Source organism: Episyrphus balteatus, chromosome 4, assembly GCF_945859705.1.
Source record: "Episyrphus balteatus chromosome 4, idEpiBalt1.1, whole genome shotgun sequence".
NCBI classification, from domain to species: domain Eukaryota; kingdom Metazoa; phylum Arthropoda; class Insecta; order Diptera; family Syrphidae; genus Episyrphus; species Episyrphus balteatus.
In genome coordinates this window covers 66,736,492-66,763,349 of record NC_079137.1, presented here as the reverse complement: position 1 = coordinate 66,763,349, position 26,858 = coordinate 66,736,492, and the positions used below count along the sequence as shown (strand labels likewise).

The 26,858-nt window shown below is 28.6% G+C and overlaps 1 protein-coding gene across 3 annotated transcripts in view; it reads left to right on the top strand.

The window, feature by feature from the left end:
* The window catches only part of LOC129917972 (DNA-binding protein D-ETS-4), a 45,483-nt gene extending 20,930 nt beyond the window's left edge, over positions 1 to 24,553 (top strand). Inside the window, exons 1-5 of one of the 3 annotated variants that reach the window (XM_055998239.1) lie at positions 9,956 to 10,471; positions 12,763 to 13,825; positions 18,076 to 18,236; positions 22,146 to 22,380; positions 24,108 to 24,553. In XM_055998239.1, the coding sequence (XP_055854214.1) occupies positions 12,763 to 13,825; positions 18,076 to 18,236; positions 22,146 to 22,380; positions 24,108 to 24,520 (1,872 nt within the window). In that variant the 5' untranslated portion in view covers positions 9,956 to 10,471 and the 3' untranslated portion in view covers positions 24,521 to 24,553. Of the gene's footprint in view, positions 1 to 9,955; positions 10,472 to 10,546; positions 10,730 to 12,762; positions 13,826 to 18,075; positions 18,237 to 22,145; positions 22,381 to 24,107 lie in introns of those variants that run through there. The other 2 variants (XM_055998240.1, XM_055998238.1) reach the window with 2 other exon arrangements.
* Positions 24,554 to 26,858: the final 2,305 nt, after the last annotated feature.

Below are 26,858 nucleotides of genomic sequence, written 5' to 3'. Positions count from 1 at the left end.
TTTTTTCTAAATTTTAAGTATTCAAATTTAGAAAAAAAATTTAGAAAAATCAATTTTTTATTTTTATTAAAACGTTGTTGTACAAAAAATTTCATTGAAATCTCTTTCTCCTCCCGTTTCTTTTGCCCCTCACCTTGCTTTCCCACTTCTTTTTTCTCTTGCTCTCATACATAAGTGTATTAAAACAAATGCGTTTCATTGAAAGTTTTAAACTCTTTAAGGTCTCCTTACATAGAGAGCGTTTTTAACGCATTGGTAAGTTTTGATAAATTGCGTTAACATGTCAATAGAAACTTTCATCTATTTAAAATTCAGCTTAAAAAAGAAAAATTGATATGTATTTTTTTTTTTAATTTTAAAATTATTTTTGTCATTCTAAAGATGAGAACACAATAATTTATCAATATTGTTATAAATCTCTAACATTTATTAATTTTATTGACATTTTCCTTTCATTTTATTTAGTCTAAGCTATGATTAAATCTTAAATCAATGCAAGCTTAAAACTTCCAGTATCCTACACGTGTTTAATGATAATTATTTTTTTCTTAACTGAAGTTTATATCTCATATCTTACATTTTTCTTCTTATAATTAAATTCTAGATAGCAACATTGTCAGTAATGTTTATTTCAAATTCTTATTAAAAAAAAAAACTTGTTAACAGTACAACTTTACACATTAAAAACAACATCAACAAACTTGTTTTATACATTTTAGCAAGACAAAATATAAAGATTAAATATATCAGTCAAGGTGAGATGATGCTTATAGTCCAACTGTTAGTTAAAACCATAAAATAAATAAAAACAAGTTTCAAATTAACCAGACATTAAAATGTATTTTATGATTTTTCAAATACAACAAAAAAAAACAAGAATATATAAAAAAAAAAAAATTAATATTACTCTTTCACACCGCTTGCGTAACAAAATGTTCAATGAACTTTATAATAATTGATTTTAAAAAGACAAAAAACAAACCAAGCAAACTGATGCATATAATATGACCAATGACCACACCGCACACATAAGTTCCATTATTATTATGCACAACATAAACGCATTCGGAAAAAAATATACACATAATACAATTTGCATACAAAATATGCAAACGTGTTGAGCTGTCATAATGACAAATGCAAAATAAAATCGAGAAGAAAAACATAAAACAAAAAAAAATAAAACAAACTGAAGAATTGTCATATGAATATGTCACGTCGTTTGTCCATCGTCGTCTTAGTCGTAGTCGTTCATATTTCCAAGAAAAAATTATGAAAGTTTTGTGACCACAGAAGACCTATCAATGGATGCACTCTCTACAAAAAACAAAAAAAACCATCACTCACCTCGCACCACCAACATCAGTCAGTCGCCCAGTCGAATGCGAGTCGAGTGCATTATGGAAAAGTACCTTTCTTTCAACTATGGCTGTCAAAAAATGCCCTCACACAACAATGGTGTACATTGAATATTCATGGTGGCGCAAACATGGCGGCCCTTGCTTGCAAAATATTATGTGTAAACCATAAATTTAGTTAAATCCACACTACGCATTATGAGATTGTAGGAGTAGTGTGTTTTTTTGTATTCAGGGACGGATTTGTGCAATCAAAGACAGTTAAAACAGAAATGGGGCCTTTTAACAAGTCATAATTAAATCCTCGTTTGATATGTTCAAAATGTGTGGCATTTCAACAAAGTTGGCAACCATGTTAAAAAATTTGTTATGTCAACGTCAAGTTCTGACAGATGATCTGTGTACAATGTACATTTATGTCCAACACTTTTTCACCATTTTTTACAATATTTGTATCTGCCAATTTTAACTGTCTAATAATTTCTCTAAAAAAAACTATAGAGAATTTTTTGACAGCTACTGTAAAGAGTATTTATACAACTCATTGAGTATGCATGACATTTTTATATGATCCAATAATTTGACACTTGTTGGATACTGTTTATTTTATACTTAAATATACAGATTTTATTGACGATGGAGAAATGTAAACAAGTTGTTTTATTAAAAATCCTGTTTAATTAGGTACCTATGTTCATTGAGCCACACATCAAGAGGCAGCAAGAAAAATGTCTTCAATTTGACAGCTGGTCAATTAGAATTCAGAAGCTTGTCTCTCATTGAGATGTCTTATATTTATCAAACGTTCTCACTTTTTTATATAAAATAAAACTGTTTTATTAAAAAAAATCTGTTTAAATATAGATTTTTAACAAGACAGATTTTTTAAGTATTTAATCAGAACAAAAACAAACAGTTTCAAATGTCACTGCCGTCGAAAACTGCCTTTATTTTGTTTCTGATCAAATCCACTATCTGTATGGATTTTAGTTGTTTGTCCAAGCACTCGGATTCGAGTTTCATGACGATATTTTGTCCGATTGTCTGTCTGTTTGTCTTTTCATCATCGTCAGACGTTGACAGTACGAGTGACTGTTTTGCGGTGTGGAGAAGCGTGATCTGACATCACAAAATATGAGAAAAGCAAGCTACCATACTTTACTTTCACAAGATTGTTGTTGCTTGAAAATGAGCGAAGGTGGAACAAAAGAGCCACAACAACTAATTAAAGCCCATTTCGATTGGTTTTTGGTTGCATTTGCAAAAAAGACAAATAAAAATAAAAAGTGAAAAAGAAGAATAAGTTGAAATAACTGTCAATGACGGTCGTTGTCACCCGAAGGTAGTTTCTTTGTTTGTTGATAGTTTTTTTTTTTTATGAATATTATAAGCACAGGCTTGTTTACACGTACAAGTTCTAATTATATGCAAAAATGTGCGGTATTGTATAGTTTTGTATCCACCTATCTACCTTACCTACCTACCTGAGCGTACGACACCGCACCGGTGCGCGGACGATTAGCATGCTGAGACCAATTTTGATTAAAATCATTTGATTGTTCCTTTTTTTTTTTCTCATTTTTTCACTTCACAATGTTTTGGTGTTTATTAGTTTTATTGGATAAAGTGATGAATATTAAATAGAATAAAGGTTTTTGTCTTCATTAGAATTCATTTGGCCTTTGTCAGTGTAGTTGGTCACAGAGAAAAAAAATATAGGGAGTTTAGATGATGCATTTTAAGTTTTTAACAAAATTGCCAACACATTTTAAATGAGTTCGAATTTATATAGAAAAAAAGAATGAAAGAAAAGGAAATAATCTTTGGTTTTTGTAAAATGTTTAGGTAAAAAAAGATGCTGATAAATTTGTAATTTTAATGAACTAAATTTATATTTTGTCTTAATTATATGAATATTATTGAGTCTTGTTCGTAAATGGTGTTTCAAAGCCATAGACAAATTTACCTACACATAAGAAATCAAAATGATCCAAACAGTTTGTATGTGACGTCCCCTGACGCATGCTTTTTTTTGCATAAAAACTTCAAATAAAAACTCGGCTAGCACTTGGTTTAAACAACATTTTCCTCAAGTTGTACTGCACATTGAAGAGTGTACCCAAGTTGATACCAGTACTACGCAGTCTTGAGTCAGTAAATTTGTCATCATAATTCACAAATCACAATGAATCATTAATGCGACGATAATAGAAAAAAATAATTCTTTTAGGTACGAAACTAAAAGAAACTTTCAAGAAACCTTCCTTCTTAACTTAGCCTAAGCTTATGCAGCAATTGTTAAAAGAAATATAATATGACAGCGCCCGGATTCTCATGTTTGAAGTTCCTTCAAAAACATTCTTGATTAGTAACTGGGCAGATCCATAAATGTTAGGGGCTTCAAAATTAATCAAGTTTGGGGTCTCTGATTGGTTAGCTGTCTATTACAAATCTAAAAATATATTTCTTGATAAGACTTCACCTTCTTTTGACCAACTCACAACCTTAGTTAAGTTGAGTAAACAATAATCCTCTTAAGGCTTCTCGAGTAGGGCTTTGTTTATCTAAATAAACAAATCAAATTAGGTGTTTTTGTGTCTCTTAAGGTCTCAATATTTCCGCTAAGCTTCTCTAAGGATGCCAAATTTTAGGCATTTACCAATGATTTAACAAAGCTAAAAAAAAAGTTTTAATAGCGTTGAGTCATATGTAGGCTGTTGACAAAATCATTTTTTCAAATAAAGGTTCTTACCTCAACTCTTTCGTTTAAAAAATTATATTTTTAAAGTATACACTCGTAAGTCTACATGAAGTGTTTGTATTAAAACTTTAGAAATCAATAAATTCAAAGTATTTAAAATCAATGATTAATCAAAAGCAAATGAAGAATAAACTTAAGATTTATTAAAAAAATAAAATACAAAAATATTAGAAAAATCTCATTAGATTTATTTACACAAACAAGACGTAATCACTAAATTTGCCTGTTTAGTATTCAAAGTGTTTCCATTCATCTGTTCATCAAAAAGTTAAGATCGTTAATAATTTTTTTTTTTTTGCTGTTCACTATTTTATTACGTGTGACTCCTGCAATTGAAGATTGTTAAACAAGTATATGTACATAATGTGTCAGACATGATTCTATTGTCTCTCGACACAATTACTTGAAGAGAAGATCAAGATAGAATATAAAAATAAAAATAAATAAAAATAATTTTACATTAGGCAAAAATTAGATCACCTCGGGATTTCCTATGAACTATTGTTAAAAATAAATTTCAATTGATTGATTATTTTTTTTCTTTACGCTGATGTATACCATAACTATTTTAAAATTTAATTGAGAGGGCATGAATGGGGCTAACTACCTATACAATATCTGTATATTGACCAACCTATCTAGCTAATGACGACATTATAGCAATTGTTTGAAGAAATAATTATAAGTTTAACCACTTAAGAACGGATGCAGACGTTTAGACTTTTTTTTGCAAAGAATTATAGTACAGACTCAGTCACAGTTAAAAGAAGTAAAGAAAAAAAAAAACCACAAAAAGAATGTGACAAATCAATTACTTATAGTAGACTAATAGTTCAGATTCTGACTTGGCCGAGAGTAATACATGTCACGACAGAATGCCACAAATCGTAAAATGTGACATGTTGACATGGAAAATATTTGCAAAACTGGAATTTCTTTATTTTTTTTTTTTGCTCTTAACGCCCATTCGGACTGACATTAGATTTTAGAATTTATTTATGAAGTATAAAGAATTTTTTATGTTCCTTTAAAAGTTTATGCAGATATTTTTATATTGTTTATAAAATGGGAATTCCATGTGTGACGGCGATAGCAGGGTTTGTGTCTATATCTATAATACATAAACCATTTTATATGAAGTTTTGAAGTGATAAAGCGGATTTTGTTTACATTTTTGGTTTGGCCCATAAAATCGGATACAAATATTGTTTGTCAAGGTTTAAAGTTTATCAGAACTATCAGGTTAAATAAAAAGAAACATACAAATATGAGTTTGAAATAAAAATTCTATCTACGTCAATAGAGATAACCTGTTATTTTAATGAATCTTAAATTTCTGGCAAGGTCGAAATTTTTTATTTATCTTTTTTTTTATGGGTCTCCCAAAACCACACCTATTTTTTTAATTAGTTAAAATAAATTTTTGTTTTAATTAACATTTTATGCTGATTGTTATTGTTTTATGGAGGTTGGTTTATGTTGCTAAGATATTAATGGTAGAATTTCTGAAATTTTGGCACAAAACACTAAAAATGTATTTTGTCAAATAATAAATAGTGCCTGTAGGTATTTTTCTCAAAGTAGATCGAGCTTTGAAGTCGATTTGAGTCAACAAGGAACATTAATGAGATATTAAAAAAAATGCTTGATACTATTGATTTTTATGAAAATATATATGTATGTTATATTTCACTTGACAGGTCCTATAACATGGATGTACACATGAAGAATTCTTAAAATTAGTTCAGGCCATGATTGATATCATTGTTTCTTCTTAAGAGACCGATAAGATAATTTAAAACAATTTTTTTTATTAGTAAAAAGCACGACTGAGTAGCACGTATTTGCTTTTGGAAAATGTTGCTTATTGTAGAAGAAATTTAATAAAAACTTGAAACTTATATGTACACATATACAGGGTGTCCCAAAAGTAATGGATCAAACGAAGTATGCTAATAGGGGATCTTAAGGGCTCTCAGAATTTGGTAACTTGTTCATCCCAAATCCTTACGGTTTTCGATTTAATGCAATTCTTGTGAAATTTCGAAAAATCTAGACTTTGCAACAGTATTTTGCTTCCTGCTGCCATTATTGATTTTTGTTTTTTACAATTCTTTTACTAAAACATTGACAAATAATTAGGAACAATTAACTAATGAAAATATTTTTTATTCCATAAGCCATTTCGATGCAAATTAACTAACAGTTTCAAGTTTTATAAAAAATCAATTTTTAACTTTTATTTGAGAGCAACACCGCAAAAAAAATTTCTATGGTGTGAGAATGGTTTATTATTTCAAAAAGTTGCCCTGTTATTGTAGTTTTCAAAAATGTATAAAAGTTTCCAAAGTTGCAGTTAGATCGCAAAATATTACATTTTGAATTCAACAAAACAGGGTTTTTCAGAGCAAAAAACAACCAAAACAAACACATTTTCTCGAACTGTTACTTGTTTATTTTTCTTTGAACAAAAGCCTCTATTTTTGTTTGTATTTTTGCTTTGAAAAACCCTGTTTTGTTGAATTCAAATTGTAATATTTTGCGATCTAACTGCAACTTTGGAAACTTTTATACATTTTTGAAAACTACAATAACAGGGCAACTTTTTAAAATAATAAACCATTCTCACACCATAGAAATTTTTTTTGCGGTGTTGCTCTCAAATAAAAGTTAAAAATTGATTTTTTATAAAACTTGAAACTGTTAGTTAATTTGCATCGAAATGGCTTATGGAATAAAAAATATTTTCATTAATTAATTGTTCCTAATTATTTGTCAATGTTTTAGTAAAAGAATTGTAAAAAACAAATATCAATAATGGCAGCAGGAAGCAAAATACTGTTGCAAAGTCGAGATTTTTCGAAATTTCACAAGAATTGCATTAAATCGAAAACCGTAAGGATTTGGGATAAACAAGTTACCAAATTCTGAGAGCCCTTAAGATCCCCTATTAGCATACTTCGTTTGATCCATTACTTTTGGGACACCCTGTATATGTTCCATAAGTATTTATTATCAAAAATCAGTTTTAAAAATGGGACCCAATTTATAAATCTAGTTATTCTGTTTAATTAGGATAGGAGTCAAGTATCTATGGAGGCCATACAATTATTTTGAATGAAAGGGTGTTTTTTTTCGAGCAAGAGACATATAGAGATTTTTAAATTTAATTTGTATTCGGATGTGTTTTTGTTTCCTTCACACGCAAAAAAAAACACCCTTTACAACTCTTTTTTTGTTGTTCTCGTTATAAATAGAACGTCTATTTATTAAATTTCTAAACGTGTCTTTGGCTTTTTGAAACTTATTACAGAAAAAAAAACACCCTTCCAACAAGGAAAATAGTAAATATAAAATAATCCAGCAAAACAAAAAACTAAATATACAAAATCATTTAATAAACTCCCTTTTCTCTTGGTAAGTATCCTTAATCTAACGTTATTATAAAATTTCTTCGTAAAAAAAAAAACATTTCAACTCTTGCTTTAAATATAAAATTATCAAATGTATCATAATTGCTCAATTTGTAATAAACTTATATTTTGTTTATACCTAAAAAACGAAATATTTTTAACAATTTTTTAATCTTTTCCAATTCAAAGCATTAAACGTTACCGCAGAGTGTCATTCAACTTCGTCAACCTGTATTACTATATGACTAAACTCGATTCATGCGATCAAATAGAGCCTTTAATCTGTTTCGCTTCTGCTACTCATTTTTTGTCCCTAAACGCCAGTTTAGTGAAAAAAGTATTCCACTCCTTCTCTAATAACATAACATTGTAAATTTTTACTGATGTTCTTTCGATTCCGATTCTTTTTGTTTAGATATCAAACAAATTTTCATATGTAAACAATTTGAATAAAATAAGTCTATCCATTAAAAAGGGAGTTACCCTCAAATATTCCCTTAACCAAGAATAGCAAATAGTATCTATAAATAAAATAAAACCACACTATTAATAAATATCTCACTCTAAAATTAAACTCAACTTTGAACTACAACATTACTCATCTAACAATCTACACAACAATATTCGAAGAAATTTACAATAACTACAAGAAATATTTTTTTCAAAAAAAAAAAAAATTCACAACTCATTGCCATTATAAACCCCAAGATGAAATTTACTTTTTTCCCCATTCAATAAATTTATAATTTATTATTATAAATGCCAATAGAGCCATCATTAAAAGATTTCCTCTGTATGAATCAGTACAATTTTTAAAACAAAATCTATAATAAAGTGAATCATCATCTAAATTCTCCAATCAGGTTAATTATTAACTAATTTAAAAACGACTAAACTCAGAATATGACCTTCGAATGCATCATCATTTCCAAGATATATTAAAAATGCGTTCATTAAAAAAAGCTGCGTGCATAATTATAATGAGAATACAAAAAAAAAACAATTACCAACCATATTTCAATGAAATATTCTTGGAATTTCCATTCTTCGAACTCGAGTTTTACTTTTTTTTCTGTTTTATAAAAAAAAAACTAAATGCAACGCGGAAATTGTCTCATTTCTGCGTAGATAAATTATCTTTTTGCAATGACACATTTATGCAATAAATCAATCATCAACTTATTGCACAAGGAAAAGTCAAATTCTTTCTTTTTGCTTGACAATTGTATGTATATTTTGCTTTGAAACAAAAGAGCTGAGTTGCGAACTCGATTTTTTATTATGATATGTTTATATTTATGAATTTAATTTAAATAATTTTTCAATTATAGAAAATTATAATTCAGTTCAATTTTACTAGTTTTGTTTATATTTTTGACATTTTGTCATAACCTAAGCAAAACCAAATCAAATAAAAAAAAAAACCAAACTTAAACTCGACAACAGTTAATTTAAAAGAAAAAAAAAAAACTACACAAAATATTGTCATGAATTATTCATGACATTTCAATAAAGATATATAGATAAAATATAAATTGCAAAATAAAATTGGCCAAGAATATAAGAAAAAAAGAAATAAATTAAATAAAATATATCTTCAGCCTCAATCAACTCTCGTCGTCTCAATCATCGTTATACCGTCATAGAATTATAGCCCAGCATGAAATGTAATTCAAATTCTAGCGACGTAATTCGTTGCTATATAGTCACTTAGTCGATCGTTCTTTTGACACAAAAAAAAAAAAAAAACAAAAAGCTTCTCTAAGTCATCAATACGGTGCGCGAAAGGGGACTTCATAAGCACACACAACTTTGTATCCAATAATCGTGACATGCTACTAGTTAATAAGATAAAATAAGAAAAAAAAAATCTTAACACCAACACACTACAAAATCCATAAGATACATTTTTTTGCAGATATTTATTTCATTGTATTCTTATTGGTTTTTTTTTTTTAAATTCTACTCTAAAATAAAAAAAAAAATCACAGAAATAAAGGTATTTAATGTTATGAAGGCCAGTGGTACCTTATTGATAAAATTAGTACTTCTACTACTTTTTTTCTTAGAATGGCACCAAAATTTATTTTTAAAACAGTTTAATGGTAGATAATCTATGACGTCACTGACAACTTTTACATAGTAGGAATAGCAGAGTCATTCAATCCTTAGTTAATAATTTTAAACTGCCTAAACTCAAAATAAAGTAGTGAAAGTGTTTACACTTTTTTGGTTATTTTATTAATAAATTTTATAGAATATAGTGCTCTTTGACATAATCAACTTAAAAAATTATATCAATTTAAAAGTCGACAGCACTGGTAAAAAAGTATCAATCATGAATGCAAAAACAAGCTTCTCAAGCTTCTTAGACAACAACACCACCGATCGACTTATAGACCGTCGACGACGACGCCAACGATTGAGTATTAAACATGAACAACCGGTGAGCTGGGAAATTCCCAAAAGCGCAAATGGATATAGGTAGTAGATATAAAGAAATAGATGGGGATAGATAGAGATGGATTTTTTAGTACCAACAAAACAACCATCAAAGTATTGTGTATCTCAAAAAAAAAATATAGAGAGATATTATTAGGTGTAACTTAAAGCTTTATTTTTAATGTCCCGCGAGAGTTTGAAAGGTTCAGAGTACTTAGCGTTGCGGTTGTTGTGTGTGGTGATTCGAGCGGAGTTATAAAAAATTAATAAAAAAGAAAAAAACAAAAAACCAAACGAAACCAAAAAAAAAAAACACCATCGTTTCTGTGATTTTAAAAATTTTTTGTTTAACTTAAATTGAGGTTTTTTCCGTTTTGAATTGAAATACTTGTATATTTAAAGAAACACAAAAAAAAACAAGAGTGGGGATAAAAAGAACTATGCTAAGCCGATGTGATATTTTATTCTAAACACAAAAATAGAGAAAAAACGAAATAGTAAGTTGGGAGATCATAATTTCACTACTAATCGGGCTGGAAAGGTGGCGCTAAAGACAATATACAAAAAAATAAAAATTAAATAAGTCACAGAAATTATCTTATCGATATTATTTTTTATTTTTTTTACAAATTAATAAAAAATAATTATTTGCAAATAAAAATTAAAATTCTAAGGATTTCAATCGATTGTATGGTGTTGAATGTATATTGGAATGTGTTTTATATATAAAAATAAAATTATGAGATCAGTTGTTGGTACGTAAATTATTTCGGGTTTTAAAATTTGATTTTTAAATTTTTAAGACGTTATGAATAGTGATGATGTGTTTGCTAAGGAATTCCAAAAATAAAGAAAACAGTTTGGTGAATTCTTTTTTCATTGCATGTGGACAATAAGTGATGATAATTTAAGAAAAAAATAAGGTTTCATAATAGAATTTAATAGAATTGAGGCCTTTTTGATGTTTTTAAACATTTACAAAAATTTTACAAAGTGAAAAATTTATAAGCGGCTTTAAAGTTTCCGCATATTGTCACCTTTAACTTTTTTTTTTATTTTTTAATGCAAATCAACGTGCATTTAAAAAATCATTAAAATGTTTCTTCTGAACTCCAAATAGTTAATAATAATTCAATTAAATTTAAACAAATCATGTCAGATTTTTGACTAGTTTTGGAATAATTTTGTATAAAAAATATCTTAATTTGAAACTCAAATTTGAAAAAAAGCTTCAACTGTGCCCTCACAGAATAAAAAAAAAAAAAATCTTTTTGGCTATAGGGGCTTTAATTTGTTTATTTATTTTATGCTTTTTTAAATAAGAAGGTTAACATTCTTAATATTTTTTTGTAAATAATAAAATTGAACCCATGAAGTTTACTTCTCATAAAGTCCAGTGCAAGTGAAATGGAATTATACAGATTCGAATTTGTTTGCGAGAATTTTAAAAACCTTACGTTCCACAGCTTTTACTTCAGTTTTGAAAATGTTTGATAGTCGAGTGTCAAGGTCTTTTATAACTAATTTTCATTTTTTGCAAAGTATACTTGCTCGTTGTTTGTGTTAAAATGTTTCTTTCTTCCATAAGGGAGGTATGCCAATGGATTCCACAATTACTTCGTTCATTTTGAAAAACTTAAAACAGAAATTCACTATATTTAAATTAATTAATTTGAAAGAAAAATATGTGGAATGGTATTAGATACATATTGGTATAAACAAAGTAAATTTATTATCGATTTGGAACCTGTTTTTTGTGAAAAAATTCTTCGTATATGAATCACTTAAAAGTTCCAAAATGCTGCATAACTTTTACGCTAAATTTTAAAAGACAAATGCATGGGAATGATTGTGGAACATTTGACATTTGTCTCACAAGATACCTGTTCCACAATTATCTTACTCATTTTGTTTAAAAATTGATAATAGTGTTATCACTTTTTCAATTAGAGTATATTTATTAATTTGGAAAAATTACAGACAAATTCTAATGTTGTGTTCCACATTCATTCATTTGGAATAAATAAATATTTGTAAATTTAATTTTTAGTTCAAATTGTCAAAATTACAATTACATAAAAATTACAAAAATATTGGTAAACAAAAGTAAAATATATCCATTGCGGAACTTACTTTTGGTTTTCTGACAAAATGTTTAGGAAATATTTAAAAAAAATTCAATTTTTAGAGCAAATATTCATGTGAAGGTTTGTGGAACGTTTCAATATTTTTCTAGCATTTAATTTCCTATTCCAAAACTATTATATTCGTTTTGAAGAAAAGTGGACAAAATTGTCAGTTATTTTCAATAGAATGCTAAATTTTTACTTATTGGAAACTATTTTTAGTGAGATTACAGTGAAATCCTTAAAATCTACACAGTTTTTCACAAGTCTTATGTAAATTTTTTAAAGAAAAAGATTATTAGAAAGGTTGTGGAACGTATTCATTATCTTTCCACGTAAATTTGGTTTTCATTGTTACTAAAAAATGTTTGGGTTTTTTTTTAAGTAGGTTATAATATAATGTATTATAACAAACCAATCTATTTTATTTATTTGCAAAAAACTTTCTGAGTTATAAGTCCTCGTATATTTAGTCTTATATCTACTCAAACTTGTAAATGCTAATAAAAATGACACACTTTTAGTTTTAAAACCTTGAAAAATATATATTAAGTAAATACTAAAAATTAAACATAAATTAGCTTTAACAAAATGATTTAATTAAGTCTTTTGACGTCAATGAACTAACTATATTTTATTTTTATTTTTAAATTTATTTACAGATGTCGCAACTCGCACCCATAAAACCACACAAACCGTTATCTGTCTCATTATCTGATGACACATATCATGCTTATGCTGATAATTTTGATCTCTCATTGCTGCCAAATGAAACAGAGCTTCCATTGAGTCCTCAATCGGAATATTCTACTTCTTCTTCGTCGTCGTCTACATCGTCTTCTTCAACTTCTGAATTACTATTGCCATCATCAACAGAAGTATCGCCATATACACAATCATCTCAAACATCTTCTTCTGCTACAAATAATGTTTCCCTTGAATACATTCCCACAACAATTTACCATGACCAAACGGTGACACAAATCAAAATTGAAAAACCCTGGTCAGACGAAAATCTATCTTCTTCCACCACTCTTAATCACACCAATTCGATTCTTCTCGAACAACTTCAACACCATTACAAATTCTATCCATCACCACAACCATCTCCAGATCACTTCCATCATCACCAACAACTCAACAACAACGGTCCACCGGCGACTGTCAACGCTTCTATTTACCCACCATCACCTTGCCCTTCGATTGATGCCAAATCACCATATTCTTCCAGCCAGCTGCACCACCAAATCAAACAGGAGCTCCACATTTTACCACCATCACCACCAGAGTCCAGTTGCGGAGCACCATCGCCGCACTCGTTTGCCGATATTAAGCAAGAACCCGATGAAGCTTTCATTGACATAAACTCCTTGTTGGAGAAGTCATTGAGTAGCATGCGACAAGAAACCACCACCAACCACAATAATACCACCCCCAACGATTCAAAGCCACACATTGTGAGCCACCATCATCAAAATCAGCATCACCTCCAACATCAGCTTACCCAACACCAACAGCAGTCATCATCTCAAGACAATCAACTGCTTCGGGAATACCTTGAGGATACGACCTTCCAAAAGAAGCACAACCTGAAGCCATTGGCTTTGGAGACTTTGATTGGTGGCTTGGGTGTACGGGGGGATATTGAGCCAGTTATTTCTCTAGCACTGGAGCATGCCAAGCGTGAGGCGGAGGCTACGTGCAATAAATTGCAAATATCTGCTGGTGAGTCATTTCAACTTAAAAATAGAAATTGAGTCTTTTATTTTGTATTCTTTTTTTTCTTTTGATTTCGGGGTTGTTTATACTTTCAAAGCGGGGTAAATTATAATGACTAAGACCTCAAGGTGGATAAAAAATTGGATTAACCCTATTTTGGTTCCGGTAATTAGTAAAAATAAAAATAAATAGAAAGAATTTATTTAATTTCATTGAAAAGTAATTGCAAATATACTTTCGTATGAGATAATCATTTTATTTTATTTTTAATTCATCGAAAAGAGTTTTTTACTATTAAATAAGTAAACTCAATTTGTAATGAATCAATTTTCTTGAATCGGTTAAATGGTATTTGTTTATAAATAGTAGTTTTTTTTTTATTACTATTTAATGAATTTTTATTTGTTTAAAATATTTGTTCTAAAACAAATTGTAAACAAATTAGAAATGGACTTTGTAAAGTGTATGATCAGCTTGATACCTTGTGACTTTTCAGTATGTGGAATATTTTGTTTACATTTTTGTTTATAATCTTTTGGGGAAGAACCTTTTGAAGTATAATTGGGGAATAGTGTTAGATGCTTTTGTGTATTTTTTTTTTAAGTTTTTTTTTTTTCTCAGACAAATTAAATAGATTTTTTTGTTAATGCAATTTAGATAAAGGGGAACCCTAGATCAAATTTAGCAAAGGGGCTTACACGTGGAATTTCTTTTAAAAGAAATTTATCGATAGTTCATTGAAACATCAACAATAAACTTTGTTATTCACGTGTAATTTATTAAAGGAGAGTTTTTTTTTGTCAATTATATTAAGAATCGTAGGAATCACTTATAAATATTGTTCGTTGATCATCTGAGATTCTTATAGAAGATCAAGACTGTAAACTTTAGTTTTAAATTGACAATAAAAACAAAAAGATAGTTTTAAGGAGTTTTGATGGTTTAACCCTTTCGGACCCAGCGTAGGAGGTGAGTTTCTGTTCGTGGTTTGTAAAGTGATAATTTTTGCGAAGTTTAGTTCTCCTCAAATGTTTAGCACTTCTGACAACCCGTTTTTCCGTCGTTAAACTGCATTTTATACCGGTTTTCAGTTTAATTTTTAGCTCGAAGTCATGCTATTCTGATCATTGCACATCTATCGGCCCATGTTGTGACTGAGTTACATCGACTTTTAATGTTGTTTCTATACCCTTGGATATTGCGCAAATAACTGCTTACTAAATTTTAACTTGTGTTTGTTTTTGTCCCAATGCATCGTTGGTTTCGGTCTAATTCAAAGGCTTCTTTTATTTTCCACATTTTTTCCGCGCCTAAAGATTTTTCACGACCCGTTTTCATCCTTACAGGTTATACACAATCAGATTTATTGACAGACACAATTTTGAGTCCAACAGACCCATGCAGCTCATCATTTATTAACATTTTTGCTTTTGAACCTATTCAGTTGAGCCAAAAAATATGCTTGATTTTATGACTAGATTTGGTCTAGCTACCGTGTGAGAAGAACGGTAGGCCCCAAGACAATTTTTTTTCTCCTAAACTAAGCGCATAAAGATGTTCTCTCGTTACATACATAAAAAAGATGTGCCATTGCATTAAATACCAAGACAGGCCAAATGTAAAATGAACTAAAATGTGAACCTATTCAGATGAGCGGCAGTGTATATGGTCATTATTTTGAAAAAAAAAGATATTAAATATGTTAATTCAGAAAGTGTTTTGTTTTTTGGCTTAGAAGAAGTAGCATACATTATTTTTCCATAAAAAGTTATTTTCCCAGTTGTGCGACTTTTTTTTGGTGGTCATAGGTAGTGCATGTTACTTACATGTAAAATGAGAGTAACACATTAGTTTTGCTATTTATTATTTTGGAAAATAACTTTTTGCTACTCATATTTCTTAGTTGTGGTGTTTTTGACACGATAATGTAATGTAATGTAAAATAAAATGAAAGTATGATCATGCAAATCGAAAAGAAAATGCTAAGACAATATTAACAGCATTTCTGAACTAAAAAATTTAAATTCGAAGCAGAAACTCGTAAAATGGGCCTAAACTTGTGCGAAGAAGCACTTTCAGTTTTTATTTCATGGATCGATAGGGGTCCATCTAAAAAGCTTAGGACCAAATTAGCATAACTTGACCATACTTTTTAGCGCAATTTTGCACAAAAATGCATTTTTTGTGATGTTTTGGTTCTTAGCGAATATCTCTTCAAGTTGTTGTAGAGCAAATAGAAAAGTAAAATGTGCTCCTTTAAATGTTTCGTTCATTTTGGTGAAATTTCACGACATTTATGTTAGTAAATACAAAATGGCAGTCATTTAAAATCAAATTCTTGTTCTTAAAACCACTTGCTAAAATTCAAAATTGTAATGGATTCATTCGTGTGAAAGAGATTCCCGTACATTTTTCACGTGGAACTACTCCACCGATCGTGAAGCAAAGCTCTCCAATTTTGTCTCCAAATGCAAATTTGTATTAAAACACTTGCTATTTTGAATTGAAAATTCTGCGTGTTAATATTGATCTTTATTTTTTTGATTTTTTTTGTTAAATCTATTTTTAAAAGTTCTGATAATTGTATTAAACTTATTTTTCAAAATTTCAACAAATCCGCTGTTTTTTGTAGGTACTACTTTTCCAATTTTATAAGAAAATTGGTTTTAGCCAAAATTTTTTAAATTAGAACTTTCAAAAAAGATAGACAAGTGAAAAAAAGTGATAGACTCTAGAAAATATTGCTTTTTTTTAAATTATTTATTTACCAATCTTTATAAAGGATGCAACAAATAGGAACAAAAATTTGTTATTCATTATGAAATTTCATTTTATTTAGCAAAACAAATTGTATTGTTGACCTGATTATACAATGTAATGGTTAATGTTTTCATAAAAAAAAGTGTGTGTGAATACTATAAATATGTTTTTTTTCAACTTAAAAGTTTCTTTTATTTTATCTCCACCATGTACATTTTTGTAGTATATTTTTTAATATACAATTATAAATCTTTTAAAACATTAACTTCCAACAGTCAATTACAATAACTCCTTAGGCAAGATAGTTCTGACTTTGCTGACTTGCATAGTCATTTAAGATTCTATATCAAGTAACATTTATCTTTCATAATAATTGCTCAACATAATAATATGATAAATAAATCACATCAAAAAAATATTTCAAGGCTCACAACTTTAATAAAATTATTACATTAGACACCTGTGTGTATCTTTTTCATAAAAAAAAAACAACAACTGACAAACAAAAAAACATTATTAATACAACAAATTTACCTACATACAACCAATCTACGTCAGTTTTGGTTAACAATTGAATATAATAAACATAGATTGTTCCTATAATTATTATTTTACACGGAAAGTCCAGTTTTGTGTTTTTTTTTTCTGTGTTGTGTATTATTTTTTGTTAAGTTCATTGAATAGGTTTATAATTTCATATGATTATACTATCATATTCCTTAAGTGATGGAATAATATTTTTTATATTGTTCTGTGTAAAATTATTCTATTTTTTAAAAGTGTTTTGTTCTTTATTCAAAGCACAAAAACTGTAAATCATTTTGATTAGTCATCGTTGTATCGTGTGTTCTTAATCTTAACACAATTAACTTAGCTTTTGCTTTAATAGTTAAGGAGAAGTACTTAATGAGATGTTATTTGTTCTTTCTACACGAGATATACAAAAGCTGGAAACTTTATCTGTTTTATCGTTAAAATTTGATATTTTTATCAAAATCGAGTTCGTACATCAGCTCTTTCGTTTAGAATAATTTGTTCTCAAAACTTCATTTTAAAGTACATTTAATAAGATATTTTAGCTTAAAGTTTTTTTGTAAGTATATTTATTTTTATTTAAACAATAAAAAAAACTAGAGTACATAAGAATCATGGCTCCAAAAAATTAGTTAAAAGTCAACTTATACGAAATTCTTTAAATTTATGTCTTTACATGCCCAAAAATGTGTTAACACCATGACACATTCCTAAATTATTATTTCACAATGTTAAGACCCAACAACAAAAACCACTTGATCTTTCTAAACAAGAATTAACAAATAAATTGGCACCTGGGACCACCAGGTACAACCAATATACTCATCACATTTTCAATTCTGTCTTTGTATTTTATTTTTTTTGCTGAAACCATTTTTCCCACAGTCAAATTTAAAAACAAATCTTCATTTAATTTATACAAAAAAATATATAATTTAATTTTTTTTTCAAATTATTTTTAGATCCACAAAAATGGACTCCACCCCAAGTACACGCATGGCTACGATCCACCGCTGATCAATTCAAATTGCCGCCAATCATTGATTTGGAACTAAAGTTTCCCGAAGATGGTACGACCTTGTCATTACTCACCGAAGAAGAATTCGTACGCAGAGCACCTGAGGTAAGTTTGTTAACCAAATATATAAAAAAAAAAATAAAAAAAGAAAAAAATACAAACAAAAGAAACAGAGTGGAAAAAAAGACTCAAGTTAGTGACGTCAGAGGCATAAAAAGAGTCTACAGAGTATCAATATATGCTGATGAAGAAGATCATGATGATCATGAAGATGGTGATGAGATGCGAAATGGGAGAAGAAAAATCAAAAGTTTTTTTTTTGTTTTCTTTTTTTTTGAGAAAAATCTGTGTTTTTTTTTAATTGCTGCTGGCTTCTGTGGTTGAGACTCTCTGTTGATTGTGTCTCGCTCTCGTGGGGAAGAAAGTAGGTTTCGGTGATATGTTTTTTTTGTTTTTAGTTTTTACTCATTGCAACAACCGAACGTCGATGTTCGGAGTGCGGTAAACTTGACGATGATGATGGTTGTGGTAACGTTTTTTTTTTGTAATTTTTGTTGTATTTGTGGTGGCTGAAAAGTCACTTTCACCTTGCAATGCCGTTTCTTTTCTTTAAAGGCTTCCATTTTTGTTGTTGGAATGAATTTTTTTTTTTTTGGTTCATATTACATTAGTTTATGTATTTTTGCGTCCCCAACCTTCACATTCCTTAGACTTTATCAACCTTATACCGGTCGGTTGTGGTACGGCATACACGACTTCGGTCGGTGTTGTATAGAATGAAAGAAAATATAATACACAAAAGATATGTACAAAAGACTTGCGAGTGTGCGCTCGCGAGCTCCAACTCACGTTTGGTAACATTGGCTGTGGCCATGGCTAAATTTTTTTTGTTGTTTTCTTATTATTTTTGTTGTTGTTGTGTAGTTATTATTATTGGAATTCTCGTAACATGATGAAATTAAATTGTTAAATAGAAGCAAATACTTTAATAATAAATAATAATTGACAATAAAAGAGAAGACCGAACTTAAAAAAAAAAAAAACAAAACGAGGCTATAGTTTGTATGCATCAGCACGCGATTCAGTATTTATTGAAATTTCATTTTTTTTTTTTTTTGGTTAAATTTCATTTTATCTTGCTACAACTTTATCCATTGTGCGAGGCCTCCAAGACGTAGTAATATTTTTTTTTTTTTGGTTTATCAACTTGATTCATTGGTTGCATAATCAGTGAACTGTGTTGACGATTCATAAGGTGACTTACCTTTGGAGAGGTTTTTTTTGGGAAATACTTTCTGGAGGGTTCTTTGAATTTTCACTTGGAAAATTTATGGGACTTTGAAGAGATGGACAAAATATGATTCGGTGTTTGGTCATCGTGGAAAAAAGTAAGGTTTAAGGGGATGATGTATTTTTAGAGAGATTTAAGTTGTTGCCAGAGATTTGAAAAAAAAATAAATAAGATGTAAGATCTTTTCAAACTATTTCTTTAGTCGATTTTAGACTTTGCAAAACGTTGTCACTATAGATCTATTAACTGATTATTAAAAAAACATTAAAAAAAACTAAGCAACTAGAATTTTTTTTAATCAAAGGAAAATATCAAAGAGCAAATAACAAAAATCGTTTTTGAACGCTTTTAATTTTATTTATGGCTACGTCAAACGATAAACAAGAGCGTAATAAAGAATCTTTAAGAGGTTGGGATCATTGATTTTGTCTGAGAATCTCATTATAAAACCGAGACGACTCCTTGTGTTACTTATGATTATGAGTTGAACGACAGTTTTGTATCAAATAAGACCTTTTAATCATTGAGGTATTAAACTCTTTCAACCATGTATTCTTCTAGAAAATAACAAAATAAATATTTGCTCCAGATCCTAGAATACTACATTGCACTTTGTTTTATTAATTTCTATTCCATTTTTGCTGTTCCATTCAAAAACTCTGTCGATGTCGTGTTGTAAAAATAAAAAGCCATTTAGGTTATTAAACAAGTTTAAAGTCGTCAGCAATTTGAGAATTTTACAATACGAAATATCCTTACAAATGTCATTCAAAAAAAGGAGAAATAAAAGTGTTGCAACATGGCCTCCTTGTGGAACTCAATATAAAACATTAATTTGTTTAGATACACATTTCTTAAATGTCATAAACTGTGTACGTGCTTATAAATATGATTTGATCCACTTAGAAAGACCGCATTTTGCTAATTTGATAAAGTGTATGGAAAAGCAAACTCTAACTAATGCTTTACTAAGATCAGGGTAGAAAACATCAGTTTGGAGACCATCGATGTTTACATGGTTAACATATTATAACTTCTAAATGTCAATTAAACACATTCAAACCTAATTTTCTCATAGAAGTTATAACTTCGTTAAGAGCTTATGAAAAGTCATTTAAAAGCCTTTGAAGAAGGATTATACAAGTTAAATAAACTGTAAAAAATATTTTAACAGTTTATAGAAGAATTCAATTATTTATAATAATTAATAAATAATTATTTATGCTTTTAACGAGGTTAGCAAATGAAAGTAGGAAAAACCACAGGACAAATCTTCTATAAGTCTTCCAAGAAACACATTTTTTTATGGAAACCCCAATATTGTTACAATCTTGTATAAAGTACATGGTCTTACCGCACATTGAAAAACTTTGGTAAGTGACCTTATAAAATTCAAATGAAGCAGCGACTTCAGAAAGATTTCTTTTGGACTACTATCGGGAAACAAAGTTGAGTGGCAGACAATGAGTCAGCATTTTTGAACTGATAAAAAACGTTCATCATATAGAATGCCTTTTAGCAAAATAATTAAAAACCTAATTTAGTATTCTTCACAATTAAACAGTTTCGGTAAGACTTATATAAAAAGCTTTCAAAAGATCTTATAATAACACTGTTATGTAGGTTTAAACTTTGATTTATCACTTTTTCATGAATATAAGCCTTAACGAAGCCTTACAGAAGTCAAAATGAATCTTCTTTAATACTTTAGTATTATAGTTGTTTGTACTTATCTCTGTCTTTTAAACTTTTTTATAATAGGTTACTGCTTTTCCAGTTGTTACTTTAAGCTTTTAAAAACATAAAACAATTTTATGAACTCACAAATGTATTAGCTCCTCAAAGAAAACTCCATGTGTCTTCTTACCAATTCTTCTCATATCAAGAGTTTTTTTTTATAATAACTGCCAGTTTTTGACCCAATTTGGAAATACATTCCTACAAGTATTTGGCAACATTCAACACCTCTATACAGTAGAATAAATTTATAATTATTATTATTATGCAACTCAAACAACAATTGTGATAAGTTTTACACAATCTTTTTCTGTCTAACCATACAAACAGCAACAAAATATTACCTATTATTATAATGAAAGTCTACATTTTTGAACCAACCCACTATAGCAACCGTCAGTTAAATGTGATGACAATTCATTAACGTTGTTCGTATCGTCATTGTTAGTTGCAGCTAGAATCAGTTAACTGCATAGAATTAAACAGAACAAAACTACAACAACAACAACAACAACCATTTTAATAATAAATAATATTATTAAGCAATCTTTTTTATAGAATTTATTAAGGACAACCTAGTCATGCATGTGCGGCGCAATCGCGCATGCAGCGTTTGGTGGAATAGTGTTCAACAACTTCGTGACACCGCTCCACAACCTGATTACAATATTTGTTTTATTTCTATATGTATGTTAGTTAGCAGCGACTTCCCTGCTGCGGTTTTGATATTTTTTTTTTAATTTTCCACAGTCTGTGCGGAAAATTCTGATTATTTTAATGAAAAATCGTGAGAACTTAAAGCAATTAATTTCTACGATAAATATCTCTCAAAACAACATCACATCAGCATCAGATTATAATTCTTTCTCTTTCATATTTGGCATAAATATTAGATACCTATACGTCAATTGAAACTTTTTTCACAGATTGTTAAATACAATTTAAATTTGAAATTAATTAATTTATTTATTAATTTCTATTTCTAGGCTGGAAGTACAATTCATGCACAGTTGGAAATTTGGAAATTAGCCTGCAGTGATAATTTCTCAAATAATTTCAACGCCAATCCAAACAACAATAATGTTGTTACACCATTGAATACACAAGCAGTTGCACCAACAACAACAACAACAAATACAGCTACAGCAACGCCATCTGTCGTCACAGACATTTGGAACTCTGAGTGTATTCAACAAAGTATGGATATGGATGTCAGTGATGGTAGGTTTTTTCATCTTCTATTACATTTTTTTCTTAATAAATATATCTTTAACGTCACAAAGTTTAATTAATAGAAAATATTTATTATTAAATGACGTACCTATAAATTATAATAAAATTTCAAATTCATTCATTAAAATCTTTACCACACACGTAAATTGTGGCTAGATTTATTTTGTGAATGACAGCAGGCAGGTTGACGCTAGTACGATACGTAGATAACCCCCGCCTTTATTTAATTTTAATGTGTGTAAACAAAAAATTCTATTTTCTGATGTAAGTAGATAAAAATAAACTACCATCATCTTCTTAGAAATGGAATTTATTTATTAGAAATAGTTAGTGTTAGTTAATTTATAGGTTTTTTGATGTTTGTTTTTTTTTTCTCTAATGAAGAATGTTTGAATGTTTATTTTTAATTCTTGATTGAGGAAGGTTGGGATATAAAATATAAATTGTCTTTGAAAATAAAACTTTTTTTAGAATAATTTTGATTGGCATTTTGACATCATACTCATATGAGATTCTAACTATAAATGTTTCTATTTCCATGAGTGTGATCACACTTATGAAATATTTTTGACAGTTCTTATAGGATGAGATAAATAATTATTATGGGAAGTTGAATTTTGACAGATGATGTTAATTTATTCAGTGGAGATCATAATGTTTGTGCTCTATGGGAAAAATTATATTTTACAAGGTTAAAATCTTACAATGAGTTATAATTTACAAAAAAAATCTGTCAAATCTGACAGCTGGGGTTATTAAACGTCAAAACATAAAATTAACCAAGCTTTTATGAAGATGTTGTGTAATAGACCTACCCAAAATACGTTTAAAAATGTTCATCTTTGGAGGTGGTAAATACTCATGAGTACTTTACTAGAGATTTTCAACGGAACGTACTTTCAAGAAAATCAATGCAATTCCTATTTAGTCTTGCAGAAGAGCATGAAAAGATGTTCCTTTTGGAGGTGGTAGACTATTCATGAGTAGATGATCAGTACATCTACTACTACAATTTTCACATGATCTTCTTGTGCAGTTGATAGTGAATGTGTAGTTGATGTAATAGATTTTACTCATAAGAAATCTATTACTATCTATGGTGGTAGACCACCTCCAAAAGAACCCAGCTATTGTTAGCCATGTTTTTTTTTTGAAGGAGTAGATGAAAATGATAATCTAGTACAATAACCTACACAAAATGATAAGTGCATTGATTTGATACAAATCCTCGTTTCTTTGGAAGTAGTTTACTAGTCAAGTGTACTTTGCTAACGGTGTGTCTATGGACTTAAGAAAACAATGTATATTGTTAATTGGACTAGATTTTTACTCCAAATGCAAATGACAGGGTACATTTTGTTCAAATTTATATAGACGCATTTTCTTAGGAGGTGGTAGGCTACTCATGAGTAGATTATAAAAAGATCTAGTACTACAATAGATCTTCTGATCGAGTAGATAGGAATGTGTTCTTATTGTACTAGATTTTCACTAATTTACAACACAAATGTAAAGATGAACCTTCCTTTGGAGGTGGTATACTACTCATGAGTAGATGATAAGTAGAATGATGAGTAAATCTAGTTCAACAATATTGATCTCTTGCTGAATTAGATAGGAATGTGTAATTATTGTACAAGATTTCCAATAATTTACAACAAAAATGTGAAGATGAACCTCAAATATTCAAGTTCCTTTTTTTCTATATTTTCCAGATGACGAAGAAGAAACTATTCCTCCCGGTACAGTGAATAGTTCGCCAGCAATGGCATCAACAGTAACTAACAGTGGCCCATCAGCAACAACAACACCCTCTCCCGCAACCAAAACCCCAACCGGACGCACTGGTGGTTCTCATATACATCTCTGGCAATTCCTCAAGGAATTGCTTGCTACTCCACATGTTAATGGTACAGCAATCCGTTGGATCGATCGAAGCAAGGGAGTTTTCAAAATCGAAGACTCTGTACGTGTGGCTAAATTATGGGGTCGTCGCAAGAATCGACCAGCCATGAACTATGATAAACTGTCACGTTCAATTAGGCAATATTATAAAAAAGGAATCATGAAGAAAACTGAACGTTCACAACGACTTGTCTATCAGTTCTGTCATCCATATTGTTTGTAAAAATTTGATACCAAAAAATGTCAGAAAACACAACAAATGTCACATTTTTGTTGACAGAACTGTCAATTAAATATTTATTTATTTATTTAAAAAAAAAAAAACAACAAACACACACAATCAAGAAACAAACAACAACAAATAACAACAAAAGAAATAATTTATATAATTTATTTATTTATATTTATGACAACTTTTATATATTTTGGTGTGAATGTTTATTTAATTTTGAATGAATGCGGCCGCATTTTATTTAAATTTAAATTTTATAAGATTTTTTTTCTTTTTAAACTATTAAACAAAAAAGGTATAACTTTAAAAGGTACTCTTTGGTATTTTTTGTCATTTGTTAATGGAAAAATATCAAAAGAAGTATTCTAAACAAAAATCATCACAAACAAAAAATGAAATTGAAACACATACAATCCACCTAAGACCGCATTGACTGGAGCGTTTTTGTTATCCTTTTGGTAATTTTTTCGTATTGAGAAAAAATTGCCAAACCGAAATGGCGCCCAACCGGAAAATGCATGAAATCATACTTAATATTATATATTTACGTATTTTATTTATATTTATTTTTCTGCTTAATATTATTTTATTCAAGCGTTTTATTTATAACTTTACAACTTTACATAGAAAGGAAGAACTAGCCGTAACCGATCTCGTCGGAGGAGATTATTGTGCAAGGTGCAAGCTCCGTACACCGGCAAGGTCGGCCGGTAGTTCTTTCATTAAGATATAACATATATCTATGATATATAGAATATACGTTCTATGAACATAAATTTATTAGTCAATTAAGCATTAATCTTCAATTTTAATGGGGATTAATTTATAAACAAGAAATTAATAATACAACAACTAAAACGGTACACTAAAGCTTTAAAGCAAGGTACACAGATAAAATATTATATAAATTTAAAAAAAGGAAACTTGAGCAATATTAAATGTTTTAAATAAAAACAAAAACTCAACTCATTTTAAAATCAATTATTTTCAATTGAGAGTGAACATGAGCCCAATGGGCTTCATTGGAAGAATTCAGTAAGAGAAAACAAAAATATTTATTTATTTATTTAACAAAAAAAAATTAACTACAAATACTTAAATATATTTTTATTTATTTTGAACTCAAAAACTATGATTTTTTCCAATAAACCCCTTTTGGAAAAGCCAATATACGATTCCGATTCATTGGATATAATTTATTCGTAATTGAAATAAAATATTTATATATTTTTGTTTCCTTTTCCTTATGAACAACAAAAAATAATTTATTTATTAAATAATCTTTATAATTATTTATAAAAAAAAAATATATAAATGGGTGTTGGTAATTTATTTGATTATTTTTATGATTTTTTTCATTTTGTGTTGGGTAACTATTTTATTTTTTATAATAAATAATCAAACTTTTATACTTTCATATATTATGAACATTTATATAAGAAAAATTAATATGCCTATATATTTATATAATAATTATTATTATATATTATATGCAAAAAAAAAAACATTAAATGTGATTTAAGTGCCTTTTTTTCTGAAATAATTTATCTAGTTAATTGCAAAGCAAAGAAAAATAATAAAAGTGTAAACATTTTACGTACATAAAACAAAACAAACTTAATAATTTGTTTTATCATATATATGTTTTGAAAACATAATTTTTTTTTAATAATTTATTTATTTATTTAATTTTTTAAGACTTTGAGGTACCTCAAAAAAAAAAATATTTAAAACGAAACAAAAAAAAAATATTATATGATTACATTTTTGATAATAATGGAAATTACACATTTATGAATGTTAAACATTTTTTTTAATTTTCTAATATAAACAAATATTAATTTAAATAAAAACGAAATATATTTATTGAAATAATAAGAATGTTTTTTTTTTATTTTATGAGTGAAATTAGTTTTCTATATTTTTAATGTGCACAATCTTAAGCTTGCTATCTTGGGCACATCAAGTTGAGGTTATTCTCCAATTTTGAATGCCATTTCAGATTTGGGTTGATTACGAAGATCAAAACTGATAAAAGATAAACGCTGCTGCAGAGAAAATCCTATAGGTAAGTCGGTTCGGGAAAGTTTGAGAGATGGGTTTTAAGCTTTTAAAAATATGATTGTCTTTAGCAAATTGGTAAAAGCTTAAGTCAAAAAGTGAGACCACCGCCAGGTTATGCTCTACGAGAGACAGCGTAATGGTTAGAGGTTTTAGACCCACGCTAGAAGTTCTCAATTAATGACCTGGGGACCTGTTCTGTAACTTTATCACTGGCGATAAACGTTTTTCAACGTTTCCAAAATCAATTTTCTTCCATTAATAAAGC